The sequence below is a fragment of the Hippoglossus hippoglossus genome, chromosome 5 (assembly GCF_009819705.1).
Source record: "Hippoglossus hippoglossus isolate fHipHip1 chromosome 5, fHipHip1.pri, whole genome shotgun sequence".
Taxonomy (NCBI): Eukaryota; Metazoa; Chordata; class Actinopteri; order Pleuronectiformes; family Pleuronectidae; genus Hippoglossus; species Hippoglossus hippoglossus.
The window spans coordinates 22,747,167-22,765,354 of record NC_047155.1 but is presented as its reverse complement, the minus strand read 5'-3'; the positions used below and the strand labels follow the sequence as shown (position 1 = coordinate 22,765,354).

At 41.4% G+C, this 18,188-nt stretch overlaps 1 protein-coding gene across 2 annotated transcripts in view; it reads left to right on the top strand.

Annotated features, from left to right (window-relative positions):
• cdh4 (cadherin 4, type 1, R-cadherin (retinal)) overlaps positions 1 to 18,188 on the top strand; it is a 203,029-nt gene that overhangs the window by 138,771 nt on the left and 46,070 nt on the right. For both annotated transcript variants that reach the window (XM_034585787.1, XM_034585786.1), the window contains exon 6: positions 17,018 to 17,173. In XM_034585787.1, the coding sequence (XP_034441678.1) occupies positions 17,018 to 17,173 (156 nt within the window). The remainder of the gene's footprint in view (positions 1 to 17,017; positions 17,174 to 18,188) is intronic.

Genomic DNA, 18,188 nt, shown 5'->3' with positions numbered 1-18,188 from the left:
AGAGAGGTGTGTGATAGGCCGCTGCTTGTTCTCTGTTGGACTCAGTGAGAGGCTAATGCACAGTGAGCCTGCTGCTGTGGGACGTTTGATTAATCCCAGTTATACTGACAGAGCCTGTCACTCATACAGGATAAAAGTCTTGCTGCTGATTTATCTGTATGTAATAACCAGAGACTGTATGTCAGGGGTGTCCAAACTTTTTTTCCCGAGGGCCACATACAGAAAAATATACGAAGGACTGGGCCACTCACTAGACGTGAGGTATACTGCCTCACTTCTCATGCACTAATATTGGCAAAATCAATCAAATGCAGGTAAATTACATTTGATAATTGAACATGTTTGAAGAAAAAAAAGCCTCCATCAAAGCTCTCCATTAGTAGATTTTCATTTTATTTTTTACAAAAAGGTTGGCAGGCCATTCTCTCAGTGACAGCCTCAGATTGGTTCTTAGGGTGCTGATCCCCCTTCATTGTCCTGTATGAAGGGAGAGACAAGAAGAGAAATAGGGGATGTGGATATTTCAAGCTTATTACACAAATAAATGATTGGGCTTGTTAACACATCAACTAACGTTTGTTAAAAAATCATCAACTGTTAAAAAAGTCATCAACTTTAATTGACTGAATTTATTAAGTAATTGGGCTTATTAACAAATGAAAACTGTGTGTATATTTTTAACTCACCTGTAATGGGAAGAATGTTGCGCTCAGTGGGAGCAGTGATGCTGATTCTTCAGAGAATCATCACACTGAATTTCGATCAGTTCTAATTGCAGACTCTCCTCCACTTCTTCTGCATCCATTGAAAACGGAGCCGCAAACAGTGTGATTTCCTTCTCAATGACAGAAAAATCTTGGAAGCGCTGACTGAATTCTGTCATGAGAGATGTGATCACAGACACATATTCTCCCATTTTTGCAGAGAGCTTGGCATTTGGAAATGCGCATTTGATTTCGGTCAGCGTGGGGAAGTGCGCTACATTGAAGTTGCGCAGTTGTGACTCGAAGAGACGGAGCTTCGCACGGAGCTTCGCACGGATATACTTCAGAACTGGCTATTGTTGCATTTTCTTGAGCTTTGTTAGCACGGAAAAACTGTTGCTGCGTTAGCAGGCTAGCTGCCATTTGCTTTACCTTCTCTTTCCGCTCGGCGCCAGTGTAGGACGTGAAGGTCTGATGTTTCGTTTCATAATGCCGTCGTACATTGTACTCTTTCATCACGGCAACACTCTCATTGCAAATCAAACAAACACACTTCCCCTTGGTTTCTATGAAAAAATATTCATTTTTCCTCCGAGTCTGAAATTTTCTGCACTCGCTTGCAATCTTGCGTCTCTTCGGTTCCGGCATTTCTGGTGACCCTGAGCAAATTTTTTCTTCGATTGCTTGCTTTGTGGAGACGCTGCCTTGTTCAAGACAATAGCACCACCTAGTGTTTAAACTAAGAAGTGCAATACAGTGGGCCATAGTCCATTATATTTTTAGGCTTTGATACGGGCCAATTAAAAATGTATGGCGGGCCGCAGTTGGCCCGCGGGCCGTAGTTTGGACACCCCTGCTGTATGTAAAGATGGTCGCCCCCTGGTGGTGGGTGGCAGTATTGGTCATAAACCCCGCCTCGACTATGTTAGTGGATGGGACATGGGCCAAACAAAATAGTCACGTCAAATACATGGGTTGTTTTCTAAAGAATTGGTCATATTGGGTAGTTAATATCGCATCTGTTGAAGTGTCAATTTTTCTGGTGAGGTTAGTTTTTATTAGTTATTTAACGCTATAAAAACTGGGTGAAACATCAGGATAGACAGCAGAGACTGACTTATGATTGGTCGAGTATGTGTATCTGGGAAACCATGATACCACGGCTCCATCCCCTGATCGCTACTATGGTCTCTGACTCAAAATGTGTAAAATGGTGGCATTCATATCCCGGATATTTTGGCTTCATTGGAAAGTGGGAGGAAGTGGTGACACATCATCCATCTTTAAAAATATAATAAAAGTATGGTTAAACTGCGTATGGTATTTTGAATAATTAATGAATGTATTAATCAATTCGGCCATTTATTGTGACTTTATTGTATACATGATGCTATTTGTTACATGTTCAGTTTGATTCTGACATTCACACCAGCCTTGTCCTCACAGACCTCTGGCTCAGATAGTAATATTCTTATACACCTTCTGAAAGCTACTTTCACTTTGAGACACACAAGAAAAGCTCTCTCTCTCTCTCTCTCTCTCTCTCTCTCTCTCTCTCTCTCTCTCTCTCTCTCTCTCTCTCTCTCACACACACACACACACACACAGAAACCCATAGCGTGCAAGAGCTCCATTCCTCTGCTGGCCATTTTTACCTTGACATGTGCATTTCACTCTTGGAGAACCACAAGTAATGCAGCGTGATGGCATTGATTTACCTTTGTGCTCAAATGGAATATTATTTGGCCGTCAAATGATTTGACATGACAGATGTAAGTGCAGTGGAAATGGAGAGGTTAAAAAACAGCATGGACACTGGACAATGGACACTGAGGTAGATGGCAACAGCGGCTCCTTTTGAGAAACTGAAAAGCAGCGAGGGTGGGAGATGGAAAAGGGAGAGACGGGGATGGACTGAAATTGAAAAAAAAAACGAAAAGAAAAAAAATGCAGAGTCTTTGGGGAGCGCTGTAAATCTAGAGGGTGAGGGAGGCCAACATTAGTTTCAGGCCATTTGTGGCACCCTCATCTCAACCGTCTCCTGCAGCACCTACACTCAGACCAATGAGGCAAAACTGATGGAAAGCAGTCCGAATATGGGAGAGAAAAGATTCTCCTTTCATTTAACCAGGCCTCAAAACACTGGCTCCCTCTTTGACCCACAGTTAGGACAAGGAATAGAACAATACAAGCTGGACATAACTAAGTGTATTGCAAATGGGTATTTTAATATGCAGCCAGGGGACAGACTAAAGAAACATATCTGCTTTCGCTGTTTCCTCTTGGCGTGACTTTGTGCCCTTTCCACGGAGCGAAATGAAATGGTAATGATATCTCTATCTGTAATGATGGTTTCATCACACATTCACATTCTTGAAGAAAAATGAAGGACTCAAGGTGAATAGGTGATCTGGCTTATTAGAGTGCATCTCAGTGTGATTTGGTTCACCTCATTATTTCGAATAGGCCATTACTCACGGCTAGTATAATGCGATACAGTTTTGAGTGGAATGAGTCACAGTCGGGGGATCTACAGGCCCCTCATTTCGATGGTTTTATCAGAAACAAACAAAAGCACACAAAGAAAAACAAATGGTTCAGTTCTCCACCACTCAGGTGAACTTGTGTAGATGGAAACTTTACTCGTACTTCGGAGACAGAAAGAGCGTGTGTGGCTTTTTGTTGCTTCTCTAATTTCCTTTACTTACAGCTAAAGTATATATATAATGTAATATATGTAATATACACCATATACGTGTGTGGGGGGGCAAGTTAGCTCAATGACATTGTAATGACTGTAGTGCTATTTGCTACCTAAAATGAAAACACGCTGGTTTATTTACCACCTCATATTGCACAGTGTATTTCATTACAGCACATAATGAGTTTGTAATAAGCTGTTTGGATCGGCTTGTTTTGTCTGCAGTTTTATTGCAACCCAGTGCATTCAAATACTTTGTGTCTAGTTTGTATGTGTGAATATGAACGTGTGTATGGGTACATAAAGTACAGGGCAGAACTTACACCGTAAGTATCCCAAGTATCCGTGTCTCAACAGGATTACTTAAAATATGGTGGGGCATGATTCAAAACAGAACCTGTACAATTTTAAAGGGGATCCATATAAATTGCCAGATCTAGGAATCTTATTTCTCTTTTTTAAACATGCTGTTTTACATTCCTTCCATTAAATAGTAATGTATGAAGAACAACAGCAAAATAAACCTTTATTTAACGCTCGCACAATCCACTTCTTCCCCAAACTGAATTATTCCTCTACTACTACTCTAAGCTGCAGTTGTCGCCTGGGGCTTTATTTAAGTTTCTCTCTCTAACGTTAAGCAGTACACCAAAACAATGTGTGGCATTTACATTGCATGTTATGACTGTAGGCGCTGTCTAAACGGAATAACGGTGGCTGTCAGTTTATATCCTGACCAAGGGTGTCAGGATTAAGGGCAAAGTTACAAAAATGGCGAAACATTTGCTCCTTCATTCCAGAACTTACGTGGTATCTGTGTGTTGTGTCGCATGTTAGCAGTGTGAAAATCTGAAAACAGAAGCATTTTGACTGCACACCAGCGAAGATGTGATGTTGAATTGGTTTGAAGTCGTGCTTTTGTTGCTAGGGTTGCTGTACAAAGCACTGCCTCCTAATCAATGTGTTGTCTATTTAATTGATAGTTGAATCCAACAGCAAACACAGAAACGTTATAGGTGATACGATGAGGTCAAAGCTTTTATAGCTTCTCTATTGAACCACATCAAATGTCTTAAGCAATGTAATCTCCACTTGTTATCGACAGCAGGTAAAGATTATCATTTAAACAGCCACAGCCATTCCACTACCTTAAAATGACCCTAATAACTCTCAACAGTTCATATCAATAGAGCCATTAAGTATCGGTTCATGCTCATAATACCTCAATGCTCAGTCTGTATAGTCGTCATAATACTCAGCTCCATTCCTCAAATCTATGTGCAACATCTGTCTGTGATAGAAATTCAGTCTAGTCTACAGCTTCAAGGTGCAGAAAGAGTTTGTTGACGTCTCGTTGGGGTTTAAAGGTTTCTGGGGCACGCTGCGCTCCCTTTCATCCTGACACCAATCCTCGGAGAGCGTCCTAGAACCCAGGAGTTTCTTGGTGCGGAATCATTAACAATAACAACAAGGTCTCCAGGAATAAAACTCTTTTCTAATCTTGTTCCACATGTTTTACTTTTTCATGATGAGAATGTACCGTCTAACCCAGCTCCTCCTGGCAAAATACCTCTCCTGCCTCAGTCTTCTTCTAGGTCGTACCTTTGAAGGGGGGGTTAGGGAAGCAGTGCGGTTTGTGAAACAAAAATGTTTTATTGTTATTATTATCATCCGAGTTCACACTACATGGCTTTCAAAGACAGTTCAAACTACACAATCTCTGTAGTGATCGAGAGTCAATGTGAGTTCATACTACATGACTGCCTGGTGACAGGGGTCACACACTACATGATCTTTCACCAGGAGAAACCCCCGACTCCAAACTTTGTTTAGTCACGGAAATACGCATAATAAGAGACAATCCAGTGATCCTCCTGCTCTTCTGTGTCATCCTGCTAAAGATGATGAAGAAACGCTTCAACGGACATTACTGTTGTAATAATAGAGTGGCTCGGCACCTCGCCACTAAATGTACCTTTACCCTTTTTGCCTACACTTTCACTCCGTCCTACCCTCTGATTGGCTGGAGTCGTTGCCATGTCTGTGACATGTCTGCAATTCGTCTGTGAGCCTCTTTATTTGCGTCTTGAAGAGTTCACTCAGGAATATGCAACTTCCGATCGAACGCAGATCGCTGGCTTTTGTCAAAACTTGTTGGCGACTGGCAAATCAGGATGAAAATCGTCTATAGTGTGAACTAGTCAACCTGTTCCTGCCTTTGTGAGAATTTTCTAAGAAACACAAATCTCCTGCAGCATAACAGGAGTATTTGTGCACACTGTGTTTTGGTCGCCGGTTCATGTCTGTGGGGGTATGTTTGTGCGAGTCCGTGTCTTTATGTGTCTTTGTGTATCTGTGCACATTTGTGTCTGTTTGTTACTTTACCATCCCCAGTTGGACAATTAGAAGGTGACAGTCCCATTAGAGCCGACCCAGTAGTACAAAGCCCGAGTGCTGTTGTGAGTGACACAGAGCTCAGCCTCTTACTAAATAACTGTCAGTCTGCCCTCGTCCACACTGACCCCTCTGGCAGCCTCCGTCTGAGCCACTCAAACTCCCCTCTGGACTCTCATTGGCAGCCTTAGCTGCTCCCTGAGCCAAACGTGGTTCTTCTTTCAAGACCAGGCTCGAACTGATTGGTTGGACCTCGCTTGCCTTAGGCATGCCAGGAGGGCATTCAACTGGCCTCAGGGTGCAGCTGATTGGCCAGGCTGTCAGGGTCGCATGCCTCCTATGGGAGCGTGTGGCAGAAGCTTGGGTTGAGGGATGCAATTTGACAATCGCAGAAGGTTGAGTGGAAATGTGCAAGAGCAGCAGAAAACTCGGCACTGCCCCCTCCCTCCATCTATAACTCCATTCATATCGCTATAAGTCTTTGTGTCTCGTTATTTCCCTTAAGTCAGCTTTCCTGCAGCCAATCATGTCTTCACAATAATTATCTGTAGATAGTAGATCTGTAGTATGGTTTACCTATTGTCCTTGTTGGGGAGAGGAGGAGAATGGAGCTATTTAACAAGCTGAATCTCCCCAGGGGTCTGTGGCCTGTTTGGGGCGGGTAAGAACAAGAGCGTCAGTCTCTGCCTCCTCCATCCCATTCCCAGAATCAGGTAATGTGGCTCTCCCCTCTCTATATAAGGGAGACAGAATGGCTGCATTTTCTCTATTCTTCTCCTGCACTGTGAATCAGGGGAATTAATGCCATTGTTAATGCAGAGAGACCGCTGGTACATTTCAACAGGATTCTCGACTCTCGCAGAGCTCATCTAAATTGCCTGGCTAATGCCGTAATTGGGTTTGTGAGTCACTTCTTAACTTCCATTAATATTTGTTCTCCTGCTAATTGCCCCCTTTTTTTCCAATCCTACATTTCATTCCTCTGTCTGGTTAATGGTCTGAGGTGGAGGCAATGACGTGCAAGTACACGTGCCAGCTTGAGAAAGCTTATAATCTATTTTTGAGCAGATACAAAATGTTAAAGCTGCAGGACCCTTTCCTCTCTCTCGTGAGTAATGATGAATGACGTACAGGATGGAGATGGAGAGTATTTGAGTGTAAGATAAAAATGTCAAAAAGGTTTTTGGTCAAATATTTGAGAAGCAACCTCAAGATATCTGTGAGCCTTATGAGCTTAGGATAAAAGAAATCTCTCCTCCAAGACCAGACTTTATATCTGCTTTTTAAAAGAGCCAAAAGCTTTCATCTGAAGCTTATTTATCGGATGCTGCCGGCATTCAGAATGCTTCCTGCTCTTCATTAAAAGACATACTGCTTGACAATGCCTCTGCTTTCTCAGATGTTTTCTTCCAATGCGTCTTCCCTGTTTTTCACACTCACCTATAACTGGATTGTCTTTTTCTCTTATACATCATATTAAAACGGCTCCTCTAGAGGGAGAAAAACATCAGCCCCAAAAAGGTTTCAGCTTTGTTTCCCTAAATTGTCAAGAAAAAAAAAATCGTACTTTATTATCTCTGAATCCAAATCCACTTTGCAGAAACATTACCTCAGGAGGCCTCAGGAAATGAAAGGATTTAATTAAATTGACCGTGTTAGAAAGTGGAGGAGAACGGCTGAATAACAGTGTCTGAAGCAAAGCAGACAAACCTTCCTCAGGTGGGGACTCTTGCACGTTAAATTGATGGTACGCTCAGTGTCTCCTTCCCACGACAGGAGAGAGGGAGTGCAGGAGAGTGAGAGATAGGAGGAGGTGGGCAAACTGATATGGCAGCACAAACACAGACAGAGAAAACCAAATGAAAAGTAGGGTGCATAAGGTAGAGGGGAAAAAAATATACTTCAGAGCTGCATGGAGCTTGGTTCATTCCCCATTTAGTTCCCGATCCATAATGGAGTAGCCTGCCTGCCGCAGACGCAGCTGTTCTTTATGAGTATCAGGGATAACTGTGTGCGACAGTGGCTGTCAGTGGCTCTCACTTGAGAGATATTAAACCTGAGCTCTCTGCAGCTTCTCTCTCACAGACCTCCTATGTGACTATTTTTAAAACCATCCGCACCATTCCCTTCTCATGATGTCGCTAAACTGACAGGTTTTACTGCTCTTTATCGCTACACTATCTCGTCTAAGGTTGTTATTATGCCTCTGCGCTGTTGTTCGTACATCCATCCCATTCATGTGAACATGATACATCAGGAACACCTGGTAGGAATTTCATTATAACCCACACAAACCTCCATTTAGAATAAAAGATGAGCTGATTAGAAGTATGCCATTTTCAGACATCCGGAGGATGTCCGCACAGATGGGTTTGGACTTTCTCTTTCACACATGAACAATACAGCTTGGAGATTTTCCGCTCAGACACGTTCACAACAGAGAAATCTCTGCAGGATTCAGGTGAGAGCTGGTGCAGCAAGCAGAGGCAGGATGTACGTATTAATTCCACTGCAGAGATCACATGTTTTGGCTTATAACACATCAACACCGGCGTTAACCCATATCCCCAAAAAACTCTCTTGACATCTTCGTCTGCGTCGTTTTTCTGGTATGGCACCACTTTTTCGTCCTGAGATATTTGTATTCCTTTTGTTTCTTTCATTCACGCCCACTCGCTCGAGGTGAATCCTGCTGAGGACCTCCTGCTGTCTTCTCACTCAGCTCATTCAGACATTCTTCTGAGTTTTTACCCGGGGGCTGGCCGACGAAACTCTGGAGCCTCTCACTCGGAAACTCGGGCCCTCCGGAGAATGTCAGGAGATTATCTGGAGTTCAGTGCATGTCTTTAAGCAGTTTAAGATTGGTGGGGGCATCAAACCACATGGAGGTAATTCTAGATGTATTTTACAGGAAGGAAAGATTGAAAAACATATTTTCCCTAATTGGAAAAATATCTCTCTTTTTCTTCCATCCTCTGCTTCCTATTTCCTCCTATGTAATTTTGTCTGAGGTTTGTGTGGATGGCCTATCAGACTATTTGAATTCCTCTCCCCCATCAAAAGTAGGGCACATCAGCTTTGAAGAGTGACAAGCGCACAGCAGGAGGGATCAAAGAAATGCAAAACTGAAATTTAAGAGGAAGTTAAAAAGCATGTAGTTTTGCCATTTCCCTCATGTTCAACAAAGGGAAAACAGATAGTGTGGAACAGCAGGGAAAGATGAGACGTTATCAAACGCAGCAATTTTCAAGGATGCATGTGTCGCTTTCAGATGCACAGATCCTTTTGATAATGCTGTTTAACATAGCAACTCACCCATTCACACTGACTTATGTTAGCAGCCATTCCAGCATCCCCATGAGGTTTATTGTTAGATCGGAATATTTTAACCCCAGCAGCAAAACCATTCAAGATAGTAGATTTAGTCTATTCCAGCATGATGGTGTCATTTTCTCTCTTTAAATCTAAAACGAAGTTGCCAGACCTGCTTTGAATCTGCTGTGAAAATCTACAAAAAGCTGAGGCAGTGTTTGAAAACTACTAAATAGCTTGCCAGCAATGCCCCAAGTCGACAAGCAGCAGCATAACAAGTATAGTAGTCTAATGCAGAGTAAAAATAAGACACAGGAGCTTGCAGCTGAAATGACTTGGAATTGACTTGAGGGGAATCTACACGGAAGAGGAGGAGCAACATCGAGCAAATTAGATCTGGTTATCTTTTAAACCTTATTTTCAAAAAAGTCTGAGATTTATTGATTGCTCGCCGCTTAAAGTGGTTCTACACGAAGAGACGACCATCAGTTGCTTAAACAGAAACCTGAAACTAATCCTGACTCAGAACTGTTTCTCTCATTATTCAAATTTTGGACCGAATGACGCGATGATGATGCGATCATCACCACTATTGTTTGTCTTACATGCAGTGGGCTCAGAGTGGGAGACAGTCTCAAAGAAAAACAGGCCTCTAAGTGTGTGAGGCATCCAGTCAGTAGGTAGTTTCTATTAAAGGCATCCAGATATTTGGCAGACGCTCTCTTAATTATGTTTGACAGCTATGACAGCTTAAGCGTGACTGAGAGGCTGCCAGAAGGGTTCAGTCATAGCCAGTCTGTGCCCTGAGTGGTTGGCATCACTTCCTCCCCTTATTCATCTCAGTTTGCCTTTACTGCATTTATCTACTGCATATTAACCAGCCTTGAAACGTATGAACTGATATCCCTTGCACCAGACTGTGACTTGGTTTTTTAATATATGCCTCGAATTTGACCCATCTCAAAGTACCAAAATGTATTAGCAGCACAGTATTTAAAGGCAATTTAAATGATTGTGTAAACCAGAACAGAAAAAAGTTGCAGATTTCGTGGAGATCTGTGATAGCTGTGTTTGTAAGCATGAAGCATGTGTGTAATGAGGTGAATTGCCTAACACATTATATTAACACATAACAATATCAACTCATGAATAATGGGGGAAACAAAACACATTTGTTGATAAACTCAAAAACACCATGCATGATTTTACTGGAAATAGACCAATAGTGAAAATATAGAATAGTAAATAATATTTTCTTGTTGATATAAAAATAAATATTAACAAAATAAGTAAATAGTTAACAACAGAATAGTTTTGTCAGTATCAAGTTATTACATTTATTAAAATACAGAAGGAAGCCATGTTTGTTTCTTCTCAAAATAATAAAAACAATGTTAATCACAGCGAAGGCCTCTAATTAATTCTGTTTCCTCGTCACTGGAAGCACTGCAGGTTTATGTTGTTTTTTAGGGATGGAAAGAGTACAGGAAGCTTCCATTCAAGTAAAAGTACTTAACTTAAATACTTAAATAAAATTTACTCAAGTGTAACAAATATAAAAGATTGTGAACTAAAAATGTTCCCACAAAGAGCTAAAGGAGTCAGTTAAAATATACATCACTACATTACATTTATAAAAGGGCGATGTAAAAAAACATGTATGGTGATATTAATGTTGCATGATAACAATATGAAGGCTACCAGGCGTACATAGACATGAATTTCAAAGCACATATTTGTTTTCAGGTGAGAACAGCGTTAACAACAACCGATAAATTCCAGTCTGGCACTTTGCAGCCTGTGTGTACAACTGATAATTACAGATATACATTCATTTTTTATACGGCACACCGAGCTATGACTAATACAGTCCTAATACAACAGCCCTGCAATAAATCCTCCACCTTGTGAAGGTTATAATGATCAGTCTTTATTGGAGTTGTTCCAGAGAGTTGCTGATTCAACTGTTTGGTCATTCTGGAGGATGTAGTTTGTGGAGGTGTTGAGCTGTACTGCATTATAGTGAAGTGCTCCTGTTATTTAACCTACTTTGATTGATACCCAAATGGGGTGGACAAAATAATAGAAACACATTTCATGTATATATTCAGCTACATTAATCAAATAGCCTGTCACTTCTTATATTATTAACAGCAGAACAAAGCAGCAGGAAAGGCAGAGATATAAAAACAACATTAATCTCCACAGCAGCTGCAGTTGACTAAATGCTATTGCGTAACACAGTTCTTGATGCTCTAGATACAACAATCAGTCATTGGTTGCACTCACCTGTCTGAACATCACTCTGTGAGGTCCAATCTGCTATAAATCCAACTTCTCTGCTCGTTCATCCTCTGTGTAAAATACAACCAGGCCACTCAGCCTCTCTGTCTCACTGCAGAGCTCACCCAGTTCTCAAACACTGAGCTGAGTGAGCTCTGCAATCTCAACGCTGATAGTCAAAAACAACAAAAAGTCGATGCACACCTCACTGATTGTAGAAGAAGCCACAGGTGAAGGGTGCACCTTTAATATTTTAGCACATAGCCAGTCCCAGCATGCACCTGTTGGTCAGGCAACATGGCACTGACGCTTGCAATGTTTACCTGGTGTTGCATTAAATCAGTGATCAAGATAGATGCAACCATATTTTTATGCCTTTATTTAATTGCACCTCTCTGTTGTTTTCTATTCTGTAACTAATTTTCAATTTTTTTTTATGCTGAAACTTATGCTTTTAATTTGAACTTTCATAAATTAAAAACTAAATTAATGAACCGATTATTTGCTAATTGGATTTACAATTTTATGTGCGATCAACTTAAATGATTATGTTTGTGCTCCAAAGTAAGTGTATTGTAATCATTACCTCTCATAAACTAATTAATTGTTTCAACATAATTTCAGTTGAGATTTTCACAACTCAATAAGCGTAACGCAATCTGTAATATTATTGTTGATTCGAGTCAAAAGTCAGAGTCAGAGTATTTTCCCTGAAGCCTTTTCAAATGCTTCCTATCGATCAGACTCTAAAGTTGATATTTAAAGATTTGACCTTTACATAGCAGGTTAAATGGACATGGTCTAGTTGAACTGGCTGTATTTGCAGTCATGAATCTTCTTATTTCCAGACAGTAGGAGACTAATTCACCTGCACTTTACATCCACGTGTGATATTTTCATACATTACCATACGGTCCCCTTGGGCTTTAGATCGATTTAAAGACGTGATCATCAGTGGTAAAGAACAAGCAGCATTTTCCTCTGATAGTGTCGGGGAGTGTTTGTAGATTGCGTTGAATGAATAAGCGGGTCTACTGCATGAACCCCTGGTTTCCTGCTGTAGCTATAACCAGTGGGAGTTGTTTGATGTGTCTTAAAGGCAAAGAAAGGTGACAGAGCCCATAAAAAGTTATAAAATGAAGAGTGAGAGAGAGCTGTGTCAAAGGACAACACCATAGAGACAAGGCAAGAGGCTATCAAAGAGTGTAGTACACAGATTCTCATTTATTGTGTGACATTAGCCCATTGCAGACAGTAACCCTTAATGATCCCATGGGTGCCTGCAGCACACTGTCCTTTAATGACTTCCTGGTTGAATGATTGTTGTTGGCTGGAAGCAGAATACAGCCGTGGAACCACAGCTGCACACGTGATTGTTCTTTGCTTCTCAGAATGCTGTTTTGTTCATTTTTGCTCCAAAACAAGTCCAACATGTGAATGGATGAAAAGAGTACCATCAAATAAGCGGCAGATTAATCCCTGTTTATGTCGGCATCACGCTATCAATGCAAATAGGGTGATCATAGAGGGTTGGATCAATTTAATGAGATTTGGACAGAGTAAAACTTCACAGTGTGCTAATTAGGCAGCCGGCTGCTACGCTCAATAAATGGAAATGTATTCCTTTCCGTTCCGTTCCCTCTATCAGTTTCCGTGCCGTGCGTCACCCTGAGGAGTTTTAATAGAACGCTAATTCTTCATCTCATTTTGCCCCAACTCCCCATTGTTTTTGCTCCCCGTGTCTCCTTGCCTCCATCCTTCTCCATCTTTTCTTCTCACGCTGATAGCTTGTCCCACAGGATCCCAGCAGTTGTCAGTAATCAAGGAAATCATAGTCAAAGAGCTACAAATAGGTCACTTATCTGATGTCTGGTCTGATCTGACGAAGAGAGACAGCTAGTTAAGTCCTTTGCATCCGACTCTCTCTGCTATTTTTGGTGTGATTTGTAGCCATTCTATCTGCCAGGAGGTACTAAAGTGAGCAGGAGAGTGAAAGATGGCAATAGATGGAGAGAAAGAGAGGGACAGAAAGGAGAGGGGGAGAAAATAAATCCAAGCTTTCATCATAAGCATTCAATTCAAATGGCTCAATTGAGCCGTTGTCACTCATGGGATTCCCTGGACTCCGAGCAGCGTCTCTTCTTCATTTATTCAATTTATTGATATGAAGACTCTTCATTAAGAGACACTGGTGAATGTGACATCGGGTCTCAGGTGGCCTTGATGTGGAATTTTAAGCAGTTGTGGAAGCACAGGCCGTATGACATGTAAAAGCTCCTTTGTCTCCTCTCGGGGCTATTACACCAACTACACTCGGCTGGCTTTGAAGTTCCAGTTCAAGAGACAAATCTCACTCAACACACACACACACACTCAGACACGCAACCGCGCACATGTCCGGACACTCAAGCAGAAACCCGTGGCAGGTGAAAATTTCATGTGTGTTTTTGCCGCATGACGGCCTTGTGAATTATTGAACTGAGCTGGTCCTTTTGATCCGTGCTTTGGTCTGCACATAGAGAATCTCTTACCTTTCAAACATTTCACCACACACACACACACACACGGTCACAGGCCAACTGTTATGCACTCAAGAAATCCTTAAATGCAGAAATAGCAGATGCAGGGTGGCGGAGCTTTTTTTTATTTTTTATTTTGCATGTCTCTGCAACTGGAGCAGATGGATCTCTTCATGGTGAGCCTCACTTCATTTCTTGTTGTTTTGAACAGTGAAGCCTAACAATGTTTGTCTCCTGCACAGATAAGACAGAGGATTTCTCAGGCATACTCTTGTTACTGAAATGCATGATCCATCTGTTCTGCTCCACATTATCTATCTGTTATCCAAACAGATGACACCAATGATGAGGGTGAATGATCAAATTATGTTATTATTTATAATATAGCTTCATCCCCCTTTGATTGGCAGATGGTGGGCGCTGTGAATAATACATGCAATTAGTCTTGCAGTATCATTGTCATGCTACAGTGATTAGATGTATACCAAGTACAACAGTGCATTGATAGATTGGATTATACAATACTGTACATTACACCTGAGCCAACAGGATCCACCGGATCTGGTGTGAAATATAAATTGCGGGTGTGAAAGCTCACAGTGGAGTGCTTCACCGTGGGTGTGAGGAGACTGTGGTGGAAATTAAGAGGGAGGGTATCATGTTCAAACAGAGAGATGTTTTATGCAGAAGCCGCGTCATTGCTGAACGGATGAAGTAATTTCATTTTCATGCATGATCTGCAGCCCCACAGACCAGGGAAATTGCATAGGAAGGCAAGAGAAAGAAAAAAAAGACCTTTTCTGTTTTTTTCTCCTTTTGACTCTGTGATCATTACCTCTGACTTGTAACCATAGTGATGATTCGGTCCCAACTAAAAAAAAACAACAACACTCAACTCAGTGCCTTTCAGAAGCTGAAGGTGAAATCGGAGAAAAGACGACATGAGGATATTTGGCACTGAAAGAGACAATAAACTGGTCCAGGATCAACAAATCGTTTGTTTAACACTAGTGACAACTAAAGATTAATCAGCTGCTATTTTAATAATTGATATTGATATTTATTATTTTTCAAAAAGAAAAACAGCCAACAGTGGGTTTAGTGAGTCACTAAGTGCTGTTATTTGAAAATGATTCGTGTAATTTCAGTGATTAAATATAAACACAGTAATCGCATCATAGTTAACAATTTATACCAAGCTGTATTGTACTGGACCAATCCTCAGTGTAGCCATGGGATGATTTCTGGGGTTTGAAATGAGAAAACAGCAAAGTTCTGCATATAATAATGTGTAGTTTACAACTTCATGATCCCGAAGAAGGAGCTGCAGCATTGTTTGATTATTTAGGCATCACAGCCAAAATAGCTGAAGCTGAATTTTTTTTACAATTAATTTTATTCAGTATCTTATTCAGATCCTGTTCTTAAGCTTAGGGAACATTAGAAGCAAGGGTCCATGTAATTACTGAATTCACTAGCAGTGGTGTGCTGTAATTAAACAGACAAATTAAACAAAAGTGCACAGTAATATGAATTTGTCTTGACGTGTGTGTTCATGGTTTGTGAGTCACCATGTAAACAGTGGTGGGATTTAACAAAATACATTTACTTTATTACTGTACTCAAGTACAGTTTCATGTATCTGTACTTTACCTAAGCAACATTTATTACATATATCAGCAAATATCTGTACTTCCTACTCCACTACATTTTTACAATGCATTGGGTTGCATGTTTATATTGTTTTTATGTATTTTTTAAAAGTTATCAATAGTGAGAGGGGAATTAATCCACTTATCCAATCAGAGCGGACAGGTAACATTAGACCCCGCCTCTTAGCAGCATCACTGGTGTGTAGTAGTGTAGTAGATTGTTGCATTAGGGACTAGGCTCACTCAGCAAGTACTTTCACTTTTAATACTTGAAGTAGATTCAAAAGCAAATACTTACGACCAAGTGTTCAAGCCACTTGAAGGGGAACAAATCTGACATTTTGAGAATAAAGGCTGTAATAATATGACTTTATTACAATTTTCTTCACAATTGGGACTTTGTTCTGACTTTACTTGAGTACATTTTGGTCTAGTTATTTGTATTTTTGTTAGCTGTTTGAAGGTTCTGACTATTCTAAGCTGGTTACCTCAGCTTAGAATAGTGGCTCCATGTTTACTGTACAGACATGAGAGTGTATCGATCTCCTCACCCCACATGTCCCACAATCTCAAACTATGGCCTTCAACACCTATACAGACACTTCCATTATTAATGAAATGAATATATGAGTAAAATCTACCCCCAAGCACCTATTGTATCCAGGTGATACTTTTGAAGCTTGGTGCAGAGGTGAGAGGCTGTCTGTGCCTGCTTTATAATGGTAACACTCTCAGTTCCATCATCACTGAAACAGCACAGTGTCACAGTCGAATCATTGCAGCCCATTGAAAATCCATGCCACTGTACAGTCTTTTATCCTTTCGTTTTCTTTAAAGTCAGCAAGGTGCTGAGCTCAAGTGTTAATGATTTCATAGCTGTGGCAGAGGAGGCATTCAAATAGAAATGTGTAAAATATAACAGTCTTTCTCATTTTCATTCTGTGTGAAATAAGTTAAAGATGTAGCAGGAACACTTAGATATGAAAGTCAAGTCAGACACTTTGTAGATGAGAATCACATCATGAATCAGTTTCACATCATCCAGACAGAGACCTTCATAGCTGCAATAATGTCTTTTCACACTTAGTCAAGGTCTGCTGAGAAACTGCCGTGAAAGTAAACCAAAAACTCAACAGGTCAGATAAAATCCTCTGACAGTGGAATCTATTTGCCTCGCTGCACATTGTGCAATTTTCTATTTTCTTCTTCAGCCTGTGGGTTCAACGTGTCAAAGAAAAGCTTACAATGGAAATGTTATCATCAACGTATCTTTCAAGAATCCAATGTACTGTCTGTACGTTCTCAAACTTTTTATTCCACATGATTTTTTTTGACAATTTGTGTCCCTTAAACTGCTCTGAACAATTTGTGCCCTTTGTTGAAAACCTGTAAAGCCAGGAGTGAAAACTTTCTTATCTTTTTCAACGTGTTTCTCTGTTTCTGTGTCTTCAGATCCGCTCAGATCAGGATAAGGATGTCGGCATCCGCTACAGCATCACAGGAGCGGGAGCCGATCAGCCCCCGAGTGGCATCTACAACATAGATCCCATCAGCGGCAACATGTTTGTCACCCAACCCCTGGACAGAGAGGAGAGAGCCTCCTTCCATGTAAGCCCGAAATCACTGTTTGTCTTGTCTGGTTTCTGCTTCCCTCCAGATCCATTTATGCTTATCCCTGTGAAAAATGTGCCTCGCCTTTCCTCTTCCCCCATCTACCTTTCCTACCAACACTAATGCTGTCCGTCGAAACACGGGCTCGAGTCGGAGCGCATTGGGAGGACTTACTTCTCCGTTAGCCTCCACACAGTGCCAGTGCCTCGCCAGGCTCTGACTGATTCCACAGCCAGACATGAGTGAAGGAAAAACCTTGAGAAAACACAAGACCACTTCAGCTGCCGTTTACAGTAGATGGAGATTTAACTGCACAGTTTAGCACAGGAGCGATAGAACAGAGACAAAGAGAGAGAGAGCCAAGGTGGAGTGCAAGAAATCTGTTGCCTTTGTTCTTTCCATCGGAGCTAATGAGCAGGTGCAGCTTCCAGTGTGTGCGTGCGTGTGTGTGTGTGTGTGTGTGTGTGTGTGTGTGTGTGTGTGTGTGTGTGTGTGTGTGTGTGTGTGTGTGTGTGTGTGTGTGTGTGTGTGTGTGTGCATTGAAAGCTGATTGATATATGATGTGTTTGTGTCCCTTCTTCCGTGTGTGTGTGTGTGTGTGTCTCTCACTTTTCCTTTATGTACTGCTGCACTGTATTACTTTGCCACCCCCTGCACACATTGTAGAGTGCTCACCTTGTGCACTCTGCAGCTGTGGTGTTCAAAGGTGTAGGCTGACAGCTGTATGGTTAGCCTTCTTATGGCCCATCCCACACACACACACACACACACACACACACACACACACACACACACACACACACACACACACACACACACACACACACACACACACACACACACAGGAAGCTTGGGAGTTGAGTTGAGGTCAGGCCCCTCTGGAACCTTGGGTTAAACAGCCCTGTGGCAGCGTGAATTAAATATGCAGACCACATGAGACTCGTGTTAACGCCAGGCCATTGGTTAATATATACACATTATAGTTTTCAGTGTATATCAGCAGAGACACCTC